The sequence below is a fragment of the Syngnathus acus genome, chromosome 2 (genome assembly GCF_901709675.1).
Source record: "Syngnathus acus chromosome 2, fSynAcu1.2, whole genome shotgun sequence".
NCBI classification, from domain to species: domain Eukaryota; kingdom Metazoa; phylum Chordata; class Actinopteri; order Syngnathiformes; family Syngnathidae; genus Syngnathus; species Syngnathus acus.
In genome coordinates, this window is record NC_051088.1 from 1,201,898 (window position 1) to 1,218,493 (window position 16,596).

General features: G+C 47.1%; 1 protein-coding gene and 1 long non-coding RNA gene across 2 annotated transcripts in view; one reads left to right on the forward strand and one right to left on the reverse strand.

Moving 5' to 3' along the window:
- Positions 1–3,721: 3,721 nt before the first annotated feature.
- Positions 3,722–5,823, forward strand: LOC119119518. The gene is made up of 2 exons (XR_005097312.1): positions 3,722–4,138; positions 5,638–5,823. It is a non-coding gene; the product is annotated as an uncharacterized LOC119119518 (long non-coding RNA).
- Positions 5,824–6,964: 1,141 nt separating this feature from the next.
- LOC119119505 (dnaJ homolog subfamily C member 5-like) overlaps positions 6,965–16,596 on the reverse strand; it is a 39,724-nt gene continuing 30,092 nt past the window's right edge. Inside the window, exons 4-5 of the mRNA XM_037245946.1 lie at positions 7,334–7,505; positions 6,965–7,243 (exon numbers count right to left, since the gene is read on the reverse strand). Coding sequence (XP_037101841.1) covers positions 7,143–7,243; positions 7,334–7,505 — 273 coding nt within the window. The 3' untranslated portion in view covers positions 6,965–7,142. The remainder of the gene's footprint in view (positions 7,244–7,333; positions 7,506–16,596) is intronic.

Below are 16,596 nucleotides of genomic sequence, written 5' to 3' on the forward strand. Positions count from 1 at the left end.
CGTTGAATGCCACGCACTATATATTGACGAAAAAGACGGTGTAAGAACAATGGCAGATACACTTAGATTGAAATATTCCTTCAGTTTTTTTGGTTGTTAACGCGCGCGCACTCACACACACAAGTACGCGCACGCACAAAATGCAGGTGAAGTTTCGGTGAGACATGGGACGCTATCAATGCTTCACAGCCAAAGTTGACATCAGCTGGATGCCTGATGTGTAACTACTCCAGGCACCAATATCTACAACTGATTTCACCATTTCTTTGAAAGAACAGTTCTACCCAGTGAGCCAGTCATTGTCAGTGCCCGTGTGACAACTGTTACACAATGTTTTTTTTAGGGTGTATTCAGACCAGAAAAGTCCTTTAGTCCGCTTGTTTGGTCTGGATCAAAAGCGGACTTACGTAGGGGTTATTCAGACCAGAAAAGTCTTGTAGTCCGCTTGTTTGGTCCGGACCAAAAGCGGACTTTTTTTTTTCGTTTGGTGCGGTTCCTATTCGACTGTACAAGTGAAGTATACACATCCACGCTTGTGACGATCTGTGCTCCCATTGGACAGCAATGACCAGGGCGGCACACAGAGCACAGACCCAGAAATGGAGGAAAACATGCGAGTCCTATGCGCTGATGTTCTGCATATTTGTGCGGTTGGTTCGGATCTACGCTGTTTGTATTCACCGCTGAAGCGAACCGCACGAGAGTTCATTTGGAAGCGAGTGGGTCTCGGTCCGTTTCTTTAATCCGCACCGGGATTTGTTTGCGTGTATTCACATCTGCACAAAAGGTCCGGACCAGCGTTACAATCGAACCCTGGTCCGTTTAAAGTGGACCAAACACTCAGGTCTGAATACAGCCTTATATGTACATCCGTCCATTATCTGAACCACTTTTCCTGGAGCCTATCTCAGATGATTTCAGGGATCAGTAATAATAAAATTAAAAACTTTAAATGTTTGTCCTTTCTTGAAAGGTGATACTGTTTACATTTAGCAAGAATATTTTTTTTTGCATCATCTAAGAATTTTGTGTGTGTTAAGTGTTGGTAGTTTAGGGTAATTTTCGCTTTTCAATTGAATATATTTGTACAAAGGTAGTGAAACATAACCCAATTCTTTTTTTATTCTAGTTCTCAGTGTTTACTGTCCATGTACTAAGAGCCATATGTCAAAGTAGACCACAACATTTAATAATCTCCTGTGAACAAAGGGCTGAATGAACTCAGAGTACACTGAAGGAAGCTGTGATTTGAAATTATTTTGCACGTTCAGTTTTTGTCTCATGTCACACACTCCTGGTCCATGACTTCTGATAACAACTCATCTTGATAGCCATAGAACATAGAACAGTGGTGAATTATCAGAAGTATTTCCATGGTGAAGAGAAACATCTTCACAACAGCCAACCAAGATACTAAAAACTCAAGGAAAAAGGAAGGTGTCCCTATAAAGCCTGCTTGAGTGTAAATATAGTGTTCACTTCACAGTGAAAGCCATTCATAAGCCTCAAAATAGTAAGACAAATTGCACTCGCTAAAAACATTTGGAGGAACAAATGAAACCATAACCTATATCTAAAACAGGGATTGGGAACCCATGGCCCGCGAGACAGATGTGGCTCTTTTTACGTCTGTATCTGGCTCGCAAATAAATCTTAGATTGCATTTTATCCACTGACCTTGTAAAATGAAACAGAGGAAGTGTTAAAAAGAAGGTTCACAATATGACTCACTCATACATTTTTATACGTTCACCCATCCATTTTCTGCTCCAATGTGGCAATTCATGCAATGCCACTTGGACTTCTGGGTGCATAATGTCAGACACTAAAACTGCTGTTTTTATTGGATAATGACATGAATCAGCGGCGACATATAAATGGAGAAAATGTCTTCAATCCGATTAGAGTTCGCAATAAAATTTTGATTGGATTCACTGTTTCATAGACACTAGAAATATTGATTCAACGGGAACTTGCATGTTCATGTGTAACACTTTTGGGCAGAGCAATTCATTCTTACGTGCAGATTGGCAAAATATACCGGAAATAGCAGTAGAAGAAGTAGCCGTAGGGACTTCCATGTCAACAAAAAATCACTCTGTCCAATTCTACTTCAAACGTTAGTTATTTTGCCTATATTCATTCCCTTCCTTCCTAATTGAGCTGCAATAAATATCTCCAGGAGGATAACTCTTGCACCTGTCTAATCTTTCGCTCTGCTTCTACCCGCTTCTGGGAATATCAGAAATGCGTAAACTGACGTCACAGATTTGCGTAAAGACCGTTTGTTCCAACTTTCGGAATAATAATAATTTATGCGCGCTGATTGGAGAACCAACTGAAATCAACCACCTCTCATTCGGAATAAAATCTTAATCCGAATTGGCTTCATCCAATCAGAATATTGCAAATGGGGTGTCTTCAGTTAACATTTTTATTCATATCAGGCCTTTAATCTGATCAATGCATCCATGCAAACGTAGCCAATGAGCTTCCCTCATTTTACTCACATGGCTAATTCTGCAGCGGAAACCCTTTTGATGAAGGTAATGGCTAAATGAAAGAAAGATAACAAGGATTATGTATTTTCAGCAAGGACAGACGGAAGAATTTGCCATTGTGAGGCAAGCAAGTTCTGCAATATTCAATGGCTCTGTGGCACACTGGTTAGCACGTCCGCCTCAGTTAGGCGGGTGCGGGTTCGATTCCACCTCCGACCCTCCCTGTGTGGAGTTTGTATGTTCTCCCCGTGCCCGTGTGGGTTTTCTCACATCCCTAAAACATGCTTGGTCGGCCGATTGAGCACTCTAAATTGCCCCTAGATGTGAGTGCGAGTGCGGATGGTTGTTCGTCTCTGTGTGCCCTGCGATTGGCTGGCAAATGGTTCAGGGTGTCCCCCGCCTACTGCCTGATGACCGCTGGGATAGGCCCCAACACGCCCGCGACCCCCGTGGGGACAAAGCGGTACAGAAAATGGATGGATGGGTGGACATTTCATTTATGAAATTGTCAAATAGTATAAAGCGGCATCAAGATTTGCATCAAAATACTCAATATAGGACAGCATGAAATAGTTACAAGAGCTACTGTGCAGAGTGAAAGCGAGCGAGCAGCAACTTCATGTCGTGTATGGACCTGACAAGGTGCGAAATGAGCATGCCAAAACATTCATGGCAAATAAGGCCAATTACCGTTTTGATGACTTTTCAGGGAAAAAAGATCAGATAATGAAACAAATACAAGACATGACTTTGTCTGCAAGAACTGTTCATTATTGTACCATCATGATGGAAGATCAAGTGGAGGAAAACACAAGTAAATGACAAATGCAGTGGGACATATTTTTCCCTTGCTATGGATGAGTTGACAGATGCTAACCCAGTTGAGTGGGAGTGCAAGGTATTCTGTTGGTGATTCACTGCCTTGCTGTTTTGCCAATGAAAAGGACAACAAGAGCAGAGGATTCATTCGAGTCTTTCATTGAAATCAATTTGCCGATGGATAAACTCGTTTTGGTGAGTACCAATGGTGCTCCATGTATGGTGTGGAAGAACAGGATATGTAGAGCTTCATTGTGAACAAACAAAATATCCATCCTAGATTTTAATTGCAGTCTTCTTCATAATTATCGTTGTCCAAGTTTTAAATCATCACCAGTTTAAAACACTGCTGGATAAAGGTGGGAATAATTATTCTGAGCTACTTTCGCACACAAACATGCTTTGATTGTCAAAAGGGAAGGTATATAGATAGCCAGCTGGGAGTCATAGTCTCTCCAGCGTGTCCTGGTTCTAGGGAGGTTTGCTGATGGCATCCTAAACAGATGCTTCCGCTAGAAGCGGCTCTATTCTGATCCCCTCTCAGATGGTCGAGAACTTCATCTATCCCTAAGGCCTGGCACACAAAGATCATCGGGACATTTCTGTCCAGATTTAGCGGCGTCGCAACCAAAACCATCAAAGAACCAATTTAAGATTGTCCAATAAGATTACAGATGAACCTTTTGTCAGATGTGTGTTGAGCGTGGTTTTGTCCTGATAATACAGTCCAAAACAGGTAGGGGTCAACAATCTTAAATATTGACTAAATATGGTCAATTTTATGACCAAAAATCTTCGTGTGGGCAAAGCCAACTACCGTAATTTTCGGACTATAAGTCGCGTTTTCTTTCATAGTTTGGGTGGGGGGGCGACTTATAATAAGGAGCGACTTATATGTTTTTTTTCAAAATTTTTCCCCCCCCCAAAAAAAGTGAAACCGCGATAAACGAACCGCGATGTAGCAAGGGATTACTGTAATTTGAATTTCAAGTGACGTCAGCAGCACGACGCGCCGTGGCGGTTGTTTACATAAAGGACAAAGATTGATCACGGGATGACGAAGATGACGAAGGGCCCCACGTACTACCGGCATCATTAGCGGCTTTGTTTCTAAGTGACACGGCGGACGAAGAGTTTGAATTATTTAAGGATTTGGAGTGACACAGAAGGTTTGAAAAACTATTATGGCTTTTACCCACGCCCGGTCCTACTCGACGGAGCTCTCTTTCACTTCCGTGGATTGAAGTCGGGGGCCGGCGCTCGGCCTGGTGGCTGTCCAGGGACGGTGGATGGGGCTCGGACAATGCTTTTACACACGCCCGGAACTACTCTACCGAGCTGTCTTTCACCTCCGTGGATGGAAGTCGAGGGCCGGCGCTCGGCCGGGTGGCTGTCCGCGGACGGTGGATGGGGCTCGGTCATGGCTTTTACGCACGCCCGGTCCTATTCTATGGAGCTCTCTTCCACTTCCGTGGCTGGAAGTCCACGCCGCCACACGCCTGGAAGTTTGTTTTGTTAAATAAAGAGCCGTTTACCAAACCCACGTCTTTCCTTGTACTTTGTTAACGCTACAATCTAGTTATATACTAGATCTGTGGAATAACGACGAGGCTGACGTCAGGGCTCACGCGCGGCGTTGTTGACAAAGGACGAGGAATTTGATCGATGGATTTAATGATGTCGAGTGCACAGATGGTTTGATAATACTATTGCTTATATAATAGTTATTTGATATCTAATTTATATATCGTTATATGGGCCTGTGGAATATTTTGAAGTGCAAGCGCCGTCAGCTGCGCGCACGCATTGTTGATAAAGGACGATCGATGGATTTAACGATTTGGAGTGACACAGATGGTTTGATAGCATTATTGCTTATATAATAGTTATTTGATATATAATTTATATATCGTTATATGGGCCTGTGGAATATTTTGAAGTGCAAGCGCCGTCAGCGGCGCGCACGCATTGTTGACAAAGGACGATCGATGGATTTAATGAATTGGAGTGACACAGATGGTTTTATTAACGTGTTATTTATGTAATAGTTTTTTGAATAACTCTGAATGTTACGTCAGGGCCGTTCTCAGCTCTTCGTTTGTGTTTATGTCATGTTAGCATACCTATCGTTTAGCCTGTTGTTGCTCGTTCATGACTGTTCTTGGTGTTGGATTTTGTCGAATAAATTGCCCCCCAAAATGCGACTTATACTCCGGAGCGACTTATATGTTTTTTTTCACTTTTTTGGGCATTTTATGGCTGATGCGACTTATAGTCCAAAAATTACGGTATTCTCAAGCTTTACGGTATTCTCAAGCTATTTGGCTCCAAGCTATTTGGCTCCATGGACTGTGACATAAACGTAATGTAGGCATTCAAGGAAGCGCCCTGACTGACGAACATAGTAGTGGCAATAAATAAAACGTATGGTAAATAAAAAAAAAGCATGCCCCTACCAAAAATCTGGATTTTTTTTTTGTATAAAAATGGGTTCTTCCAACAGCAGCAGGAAGTATTTTCCAAGAATTTTCCATATTGCGAAGCCCCCCCTCATCCCAAACACTGTGTTTGGAAGATCATGAGTGATCATGCAAGAACTTTACCCTCGAAGGACTGTATTCTAGAGTAGATTTTAGTGTTAGCGGTTGAGATTATTGGAGCAGACCACACACAAAACTGATAAGTCTGCATTTTTCTCTTTATGCGAGGGTGTCACATAAAAAGATAAAACAAATGTTTGGAAAATCCTTATGTCTGTACCAGGCCTAAAAGAGAGCCCAAACACCCTGCAAAGGAAACCCATTTTGGCTAATGTCTCACAGTTCATGACCATACCAGGCTAGTAATGTGTATCGATTGGTACACAGAAAGCTCTGCCTTTCAGCTCAGCAGGTTCTTCACCTCAGCAGCAAACCGAAACAACATCTGGTGCTGATCCAGAACTTTCTCACTTTTTCATCATTTTGTGAATGGGGTTGTCATCAAACCTTATTATCGAGAGGTATCATCATCACATGACATAAATAATCACAAGACACAGTTCCTTGTGGTTTACTGTGCAACAGTTGAAAGATTCATTGAAATATCCATGAAGTGATTTGTTTTACCACCGTACTTCGCAAACTTTCTCGGCAGTAACTGCAGTTCCTGGCGTATCGTTGGTGTAATGGTGTAAAGAAGACTAAAAATAACGGTGATGTACATGTGATAAGTTCTCAATTCTACTGGTTCAGATGTGGTGTTTCACTTGGACAAGAAAAATTGAAAACAATGCTATGCAGACAGAAAAATGTCCTTTTGGTTCCTTGGAAAATATGTACCGTAATTTTCGGACTATAAGTCGCGTTTTTTTTCATAGTTTGGGTGGGGGGGCGACTTATACTCAGGAGCGACTTATATACATATATATGTTTTTTTTCACTTTTTTGGGCATTTTATGGCTGGTGCGACTTATACTCCGGTGCGACTTATAGTCCGAAAATTACGGTAAATGTCCATATGATATAATGGCTGATTAATACTGTACCTGTCAAAATCTGGACTGATTGTAGCTGCTGACAAGCTTATGTATCTTTACTCACATTACCAAACTTTTGGGTTGCATACACCCAACCAATTAAATACTGTATTAAAATCAAAGAGAGTCTCATGGGAATTTTCATTCAACTTTCAAACAAATAAAATCCTAATTTGTTGTTTGATTTGCAATTGAAAATGGAACAAATTAATGACAAACCAATTATGGAACATGGAGAAACCATGGAGGTAGAAGTGTATCTGTGTGCTTGCCTCCGTGTGTGTGCATGTATGCGGGTGCGTTTCTTAATATGTGTCAGTCCGGTAGCTTTGGTGGGTCTCAGCGGTGAGCTGCGTGGTTTCAGTGGCAGAGGACGGCTGCATCATGATGGGATCATTGTTTCCATCTGCAGGAGACAATGCACGCAAAACAAGACACTGTGTGTTATGATGCAGAGTGAAAGTCTTCTTCATCAAGCATTGTAAGCATTTTTCACCTCTCTCATCAGCAGTCATTTGGGCCTCCAGATCTTCTGGGGATACATAGAAATCGGGATCCTGGTCCATGGGTGGCCGAGGTTTGCATTTTCCGCAGCAGCAGTTGCAGCAGCAGCACATGCAGCAGCAGAAGTAACAACCAGTGGACAAGCAGCAGAAGACAAATAATGCCTGTGGGGGACACCAATAAAAATAATTAAAATGGGGGGGGGGGGGTGAACCCAGAGAACGATTTTTGTTTTGTACTGTCTCATTGCACTACTACTATTACACAATAGATGGCAGTGGTGCTCTCATTGTCAACACTTACACAGGGAGTACAGAGCGCTGGATGTCACGAGACTGATTTCCGCATACACTGTTTACACAGCCATGATGGCAGATGCATTTTGCTCTTCAAACTAACCCACTGAATCGTAAAACTGTGAATGGAACGTTGTTTATGCGGAAAATTGTTGATTATTGATGGCTCTATTACTGACGGACGGGAGGAGGATTACAGGGACCTGGGTTCTCCCTGGTTCGCCACCTTGTCGTGGTGGAGAACCTTGTGTGTTCCCTTGAACCTGAGAGCAATGCCGTCTGAAGCTTAAGCTCCTGGTAGGGTCACCCATGGCGGTGAGGTCGAGGGGGAGGTTCCAGACAAAGCAAGATCCAAAAAAAAGACCTCAAGGGTGGATGTGGCGAATGATGACAATGTCACAACGGCACTGAAGGCGGATGAAGGCTGCAACAGAGGGTGCCCTCCAGTCATCGTGGTCCTCCAGGCCACTGGAACCAGGCCCCCTCTGCCAAGGGCCCGTGTGGTGGCTGCAGGCACATCAGTTTCTTCACGTTGAAAGATATCACGCGCAGGCGTCCTCCCGAAAGGGAACCCATCCTACTTTACATCCCAGATCATGAGTCCTGTGGCGACCAGGAAGTGGTGACGGAAACAGGACAGTGTAGTCTGGGAGCTCCTACCCACAACCTGGCACACAGGCGGTGGGTGTTAGATTCAGTCGCTAAGCTCTTGGAATGAGGCGGAAAGAGCTTTTCGGCAGCTGCACCCATGACTAAACAGCCCTCGTCAGGATCCACTCTGCTCACTCCAGTAGGGGAGGGGGTTAGAAAAGGTACCCTACAAATAGCCTGCCTTGAAACTCCTGTCTGGACCTCTGCACCTAGAGAGATTTCCACGGCGCGGTGAGAAATATAAACTGAAAATTGAATAGTTTAAACGGAAATGTTTCTATTTTGGAACCTGGAATGTGAGGACCCTCATGGACAACAAAGCCAATGAGTGACCCGAAAGACAAAATGCCATTATTTCAAGAGAGCTAAAGAGATTCCAGATTAACATCGCAGCGCTCTCTGAAACCCGACTGGCTGATGAAAGGCAGCTGAAGGAGGAAAGAGGCAGATACATTTTCTTTTGGAAAGGAAAGCCTGCAAATGAGCCACGTATCCATGGTGTGGGCTTTGCTATAAAGAACAGCCTCATCAACCACCTCTATGAACTCCCTGTGGGTATCAATGAACGCCGAATGACCTGATGCTTGCAAGCAGTCAAAAGGCCACCATTATTAGTGCTTATGCACCAACGCTTGATGCACAGAATGACGTAATGGAGAACTTCTTCGCTGACCTTGATGCCATCCTATCCAAAGTCCCCAAGGAGGACAGGATAATCCTACTTGGAGACTTCAATGCCAGAGTGGGACGAAACCATCATTTATGGAGAGGCACGATGGATAGAGAAGGGGTTGGAAACATCAACTCCAATGGCACATTACTGCTGACAAAGTGCTCAGAACACAACCTGGTCCTCACTAACACACTTTTCGGTCCCAAATAAATACATTCAAAACATCATGGATGCATACTTGCAGTAAACTCTGGCACCTCATTGACTATGTCATTGTCCGCACCAGCGACGTGACGTGCTTAACACCAGCACAATGACCAGTGCAGACGATTGCTGGACTGACCACCTTGTTCACTTCATCATGTCTATCCACTTAATGCAGAAAAGAAGGATGCAGAAAAGACAAAGCTTAACATCGAGCGGCTAGGTTATACCACCTACCAGCAGCAGCTTCAGGCGGCTCTCAATGCGGACCTGCCCAAGCAATATCCAACTGACGCTGAAGAACACTGGGACAGGCTTTCTTTTACCATCAGGAACTCCAGCAAAAGCACCCTCGTCGTAAAAAGCAGAAACATCAAGACTGGTGTGATGAAAATGACATTGAAATCCAACAGCTCGTAGACATCAAGCGGCAAACTTTTATCACCTGGCAAAATAATGTCAATTGCAAGGTTAAAAGAGCAGCCCATGTCAAAGCAAAGGCTGCTGTCCAATCAACGGTTAGGAAACTGAAGAACCATTGGTGGATGAACAAGGCTCTGGAGATCCAGCAGCTTGCTGGTTCTGGAGACACCAGAGGATTCTTCGAAGCCACAAGAGCAGAGCAGCAACTTCTTAACATCAACCGATTCAGGGCCTAAGGTCGAACCACCACCATATTCATCATGGAGCTGCAGTATGCGGATGACAACGCCCTTGTAGCCCTCCCAGAAGAGAATCTACACTGCACTATGGTTGCCTTTGCGAAAGCATACAAAGATTGGTCTAGCAATCAGCGTAAAAAATACTCAAATCCTCCATAAGCCAAAAGGTACTCCTGTCCCGCTCCCAAACATCTTCATTGACAACACAAGATTGGAAAACTTGGACCACTTCCAATATCTGGGCAGCCTTCTATGAGATACACCACCGCCTCAGCAATGCCATTGGAGCTTTTTCAATGCTAAGGAAAAGAGTCGTTGAGAACTGCTACTTCTGGCAAAGACCAAAATCCTGGTCTACAAAGCTGTAGTGCTACACACTCTTCTTTAAGGATAAGAGGGCTGGACCACATACAGCAGGCATTTAAAAACCTTAGAGGTATATCACCAGAGATGCCTCTGAAAAATCCTCAGGATCAGTTGGAAGGATCGACGCACTAAACCACCACCAGACCCTCCTGCCTTCCGGCTCTGAGCCTGTGGCCGCTTGCTCATGACTCGGGTGAGTGCACTCGTGTGTTTGTGGTGGCCCGAACTGGCCCGCTGTGTCCCTCCACACCAACAGCTTCGACCCAGCTCCCTGGCCATCCAGCCGGTGTTCTCGGGGGGAGCCTCCACTCCCTGCGAACTTGCCAGCCGTGACGAAGCTGTATGCCACCATGGCACACATGGGCGGTAATGGGACGTCAAACGCTGCGTGTTCGCTTCACTTCGGGGGGAGGGTGGTGGTAATGGGACGTCAAACGCTGCGTGTTCGCTTCGCTTCGGGGGTGGGGTGGGGGGGGATGTGGCTCTTTGCGGTACACAGTAAAATAATGTGGCTCTTAGTCTCTGACTGGTTGGCCACCCCTGCTCTAGATTGTCTTTTGACCCCCTTGCTCCTCCATCTATCTCCCTCGCACTGCTGAACTGTTGCTCGCTCTCCAACAAATCACCTTTTTGAATTGCTACTAGACTGCGTTTTCTCTGTGAAACATGGCAACAGCCCCTGGATTTCTTCACTCTCAACCAAGCCACTCCCCTTCCAACTACAGTTACATCGCCAAACCCCACCTCTCTGGGCCAGGGGGTGGTATTGCTGTCCTCCATAAGCAGTCCCTACCCATCACTGAACTGAAACTCAACCTTCCATCTATTTCATCCTTTGAATATCTCGCCTTATCCCTTCCAAATTCCACTACCGCTGTTCTCATCTACCGTCCCGCAAAGTTACACCCGTCTTTTCTTTCTGAACTCTCTGAACTCCTCACCATTGTATCCGCTGTCTCCTTCCGCCTCCTACTCACCGGTGACTTCAACATCCACATCCACCAGCCCACCGCCCCACTGGTGTCAGACTTACTCTCTCTTCTGCATTGCTTCCATCTTATCCAGCACATCAACTTCCCCATCCACACCAAAGGCCATACCCTGGACATAGTCAGCTCCTCCTTCCCACTCTTATCCAACCCCCGTCCTCTCGCCTTTCCACTGTCTGATCATCTTTGCATCCTTTTCTCCGCCCCTCTACCCTCGCCTCATAATCCCACAAATTACACCATCTCCGACCGCAACGTCAAGACAGTAAACCCACTCACACTCTGCCAGCTCATATTCTCTAGAATTAAGATGGCGGCGCCCCAGTCGGCTGCGGCTGGGACGGCTCTCGACAACCGACGAGCATTTTCACAAAATATGTCGCCTAGGACACTACAAACAACACAAAGTTTAGTTTATCCATCCAGTAGGTTAGTATATGATCGCCAGTGCCTGCTGGAGGTACGGTCATCAAGTGTTTTCGGACTCGTAGCCACAACTACCCTAGTCTGTTTACGTAGCCTCGGAGTGCTTCGGGCACTAGCCCCAGAAGCTCACGATGCAGCGGGCTCGCCGGGCAGCACACGCCGGAGGAGGAGTAAGCGTAGGCGGTGTGACCGGCGGCGAAAGCGCGGCTGTCGAGGTGGGCTAACGGCTAAGCTAAAAGCTAACCCCTACAAACCGCCGCTTCCATCCATCTTCCTCTCCAACGTCCGCTCACTGGATAATAAAATGGACCATCTACAACTGGAACTCTCTTCAAAGAGGGAGGTTAGAAACTGCTGCGCTCTCATCCTGACGGGGACATGGCTGAACTCATCAATACCGGACAACGCCGTTAGCCTGGAGGGGCTCGCTACATTCCGCGCCGACAGAAACAGCGAACTAAGCGGTAAATCCCGAGGAGGTGGGCTGTGTGTCTACATCAACAACAACTGGTGCAAAAATGCTAGATCTGTCGCCAGCTTCTGCTCTTCGGACATCGAGCTTTTGACTGTTAACTGCAGACCCTTCTACCTGCCCAGGGAGTTTACTGTTAGCATCACGGCTGTGTATGTGCCTCCTAGCGCTAATACTAAAGAGGCCATGAGCGTTCTCTATCGGACAATCGGTGAGCTGCAATCCACGCACACAGAGGGTGTTTTCATCATTGCTGGGGACTTCAACCAGGCTAACATGAAGACTATTCTCCCTCATTTTTACCAACACGTGGATTTTCCAACTCGGGGAGAGAACACTCTGGACTTGGTTTACACCAATATAAAGGATGCATTCAGAGCAGCCCCCCGCCCCCACCTCGGCTCTTCAGACCACCTATCTGTTATGCTAATCCCTGCATACAGGCCCCTGCTGATCAGAGCAAAACCCACAGTGAAGCAGGTGAGGGTGTGGTCTGAGGGGGCCATGGAGGCACTCCAGGACTGCTTTGAGTGCTCTGACTGGGACATGTTCAAATCAGCAGCAACATATGACAATCAGATCGACATTGATGAGTACGCCATGACTGTGTCAGCCTACATCAACAAATGCACCGAGGACGTCAGCACCACTAAGAACATCATCACCCGAGCCAACCAACGACCCTGGATGACTGAGGAGGTTCGTCATACGCTACGAGCACAGAACTCAGCCTTCAAGTCTGGCGACAAGGAGGCACTGAGGACAGCGAGAGCCAACTTGAACCGTGCCATCAGGTTAGCGAAGCGAAGCCACAGTCGAAAAATTCAGGATTTTTTCCACGACGCCAATAACACCAGGAGTATGTGGCAAGGCATACGGGCGATCACGGACTACAACTTACCCTCCCCCCCGGTGGGTGAGGTTGATGCTGACTTCCTAAATGGTCTAAATAACTTCTTTGGGCGGTTTGAGGCACTAAACAGCACTCCTGCAGTTAAATCTGTTCCCCTTCAGGAAGAGGAGGCACTCTGCCTTGACTCAGCCGACGTGTGGAAGACTCTGAAAAGAGTCAACCCACGTAAGGCCCCAGGCCCCGACAACATACCTGGGCGGGTGTTCAAGGAATGTGCAGGTCAGCTGGCTGGTGTCATCACAGACATTTTTAACATCTCGCTGGGCCAAGCCACAGTGCCAGTATGCTTCAAGGCTGCCTCCATCATTCCGGTGCCGAAGAAACCTCAAATCACCTCATTGAATGACTACAGACCTGTGGCACTGACTCCCATCATGATGAAGTGCTTCGAAAGGCTGCTCAAAGAACACATCGTCTCCAGACTCCCCCCAACATTCGACCCGTTCCAGTTTGCCTACCGGCAGAACCGCTCTACTGAGGATGCCATCTCCTCCGTTCTTCACCTGAGCCTGGCTCACCTGGAGGAGAGGAACACCCACGTGCGGTTGCTGTTCCTGGACTTCAGCTCAGCGTTTAACACCATCATTCCACAGCATCTGGTGGAAAAACTGGAACACCTGGGCTTCAGCACCCCCCTTCGAAACTGGCTGCTAGACTTCCTCACCAACAGACCTCAGTCAGTCCGGGTCGGACAGAACACCTCAGATGTCATCACCCTCAGCACAGGCTCCCCTCAGGGCTGCGTCCTGAGCCCCCTGCTGTTCACCCTGATGACACACGACTGCGCCCCCAGGTTCACCACCAATCACATCGTGAAGTTTGCAGACGACACAACGGTGGTGGGCCTCATCAGTGACAACAACTACCTGGACTACAGAGAGGAGGTGGAGCAGTTGGTGGGCTGGTGCAGAGACAATAGCCTGATCCTGAATGTGGAGAAGACGAAGGAGATCATCGTCGACTTCAGGAAGAACCAGCCTCACCACGCTCCACTGATCATCAACAGCTCAGCTGTGGAGGTGGTCAGCAGCACTAAATTCCTGGGGGTCCACATCACAGACGACCTCACCTGGACTGTGAACACCACAACACTGGTCAAGAGGGCACAGAAGCGCTTGTACTTCCTGCGGAGGATGAGGAGAGCCCACCTGCCCCCACCCATCATGAGGACGTTCTACCGAAGCACCATAGAGAGCATTCTGACAAGCTGTCTCTCGGTGTGGTGTGGAGGTTGCAGCGCCTCCGATTGGAAGAACCTGAGGAGAGTGGTGAGGACAGCAGAGAGGATCATCGGGGCTCCTCTTCCCTCCATTCAGGACTTGTCATCCCAGCGCTGCGTGTCCCGAGCCCGTAATATTATCAGTGACCCATCACACCCCCACCATGGACTGTTCTCCCTGCTGCCCTCTGGGAAGAGGTTTCGCAGCATCCGCTGCAGGTCCACCAGGTTCTGCAATAGGTTTTTCCCTGCTGTCGTCAGACTGTTGAACATTCAAACTTAGCAACTTAGCATTCCTCTGCACACTTGTAAATACTGTTTTTTGTCTCCTGCACTGTTTACATACTTTATCACTGCTGCACTTTGTACTTTATACTTATTTCATATTTTTATATAGAATGTCACTTTTTAACCAGCCGCAATATCACTACATTGTTGAAAGCCGTATGCAACGTAATTTCGTTTTGTGTACACCCAGTGTTGACAAAATGACAATAAAGTTTGTCTAAGTCTAAGTCTAAGTGCTCTTCTATCTGACCCCACCCCCTCTTCCCCTGATGACCTCGCCATCATGCTCAACAACATCCTGTCTGACTCCCTTGACTTCCTAGCCCCCTGGAAAACTTCCTCTGTCACATTCACCAACTCTGCCCCCTGGTACACCATGGAGCTCCGTTTCTATTCCCACCTCCAGCGGAACTTTGCCCACCTTCCAGGGGAGGCAGGGGACAGAGAGTCTGAATGGACCACGTTTCGTGTCTTCATTGTCGAGGCGGCTGAGTGGAGCTATGGTCATAAGTTCGGTGCCTGTTGTGGACACCAGTGGTAAGGGATACCATCCATCTGAAGAAAGAGTGCTATTGGGCCATTTGGGCCTGTGGGACTCTGGAAGGAGATGACAGGTATGAGAGATGGACAAACAAAACGCGGCTTCGGCATTTACTAAAGAAAAAACTCGGACATGGGAGTAGTTCGACGAGGCCGTGTCAAATGAGTTTCGGACAGCTTTGAAGAAATTCTGGGCCACCATCTGGCGTCTCAGGAGGGAGAAGCAGTATAGTGGAGATGGGGTGCTGCTGACCTCGACTCAAGATGTCATGAGTCAGTGGGGAGAATAGCTCGAGGACCTCCTCAATTCCACCGACATACCTTGCACTGTGGAAAGAAGAGCCTGGGGACTCTGAGGTGGGCTTTCCCATCTCTGGGGTTGAAGTCACAGAGGTAGTTAAAAAGCTCCTCGGTGGCAGGGCCTCAGGGGTGGATAAGATCCGCTCGGAGTTCTTAAAGGCTCTGTATGTTGGGGGGCTGTCCTGGCTGACATGCCTGTACAGCACCGCGTGGACATTTTTTTGAGAAGGGTGTGTTCCAACTACTGACGAATCACACTCCTCAGCCTACCCGGTATGGTCTATTCAGGGCTTCTGGTGAGGAGGGTCCGTCAGAAGGTCGAATCTCAGATTCAGGAGGAACAATGTGCTTTTCATCTTGGCCGTGGAACGGTAGACCAGCTCAACACCCTAAGCAGGGTCCTCGACGGTCCATGGGAGTTTGCCAAACCATTCTACATGTTCTTTGTAGACTTGGAGAAGGCGTTCAATCTTGTCCCTCTGTGACTGATGTGGGGGGCTGCTTCAGGAGGATGCCATACTGAAGCCAGTTCAGCCCCTGTATCAGCAATACCAGAGTTTTGTCCGCATTGCCAGCAGTAAGTCGGATTCGTTTCCAGTGAGAGTTGGACTCGGCCAAGGCTGTCTTTTGTCACTGATTCTGGTCAGAACTTTTGTCGACACAATTTGTAGGCGCAATCGAGGTGCTGAGGGTGTCCGGTTTGGTGACCTCAGCATCGCATCTCTGCTTTTTTCTGATGATGTGGTGCTTTTGGCTTCTCACTGGAGCGGAGTGTGAAAGCGGCTGGGATGAAAATCAGCACATCCAAATCTGAGCCCATGGTCCTCAGTCGGAAAATGCCGGAATGCCAGGGAGGAGATTGTATCCCATGGAGGAGTTCAAGTATCTTAGGCTCTTGTTCATGAATGAGGGTAGGATGGAGCAGAAGATCGACAGGTGGATCGGTGCAGTGTCTGCTGTGATGCGGACTCTGTACCGGTCTGTCGTGGGGAAGAAAGAGCGGACCCGAAAGGTGAAGCGCTCGATTTTTAAAGTTAAAGTCCCAATGATCGTCACACACACATCTGGGTGTGGTGAAATTTGTCCTCTGCATTTAACCCATCCCCGTGTGATTTTGATCCATCCCCTGGGGGAGAGGGGAGCAGTGAGCAGCAGCGGTGCCGCGCTCGGGAATCATTTGGTGATCTAACCCCCCAATTCCAACCCTTAATGCTGAGTGCCAAGCAGGGAGGCAATGGGTCCCATTTTTATAGTCT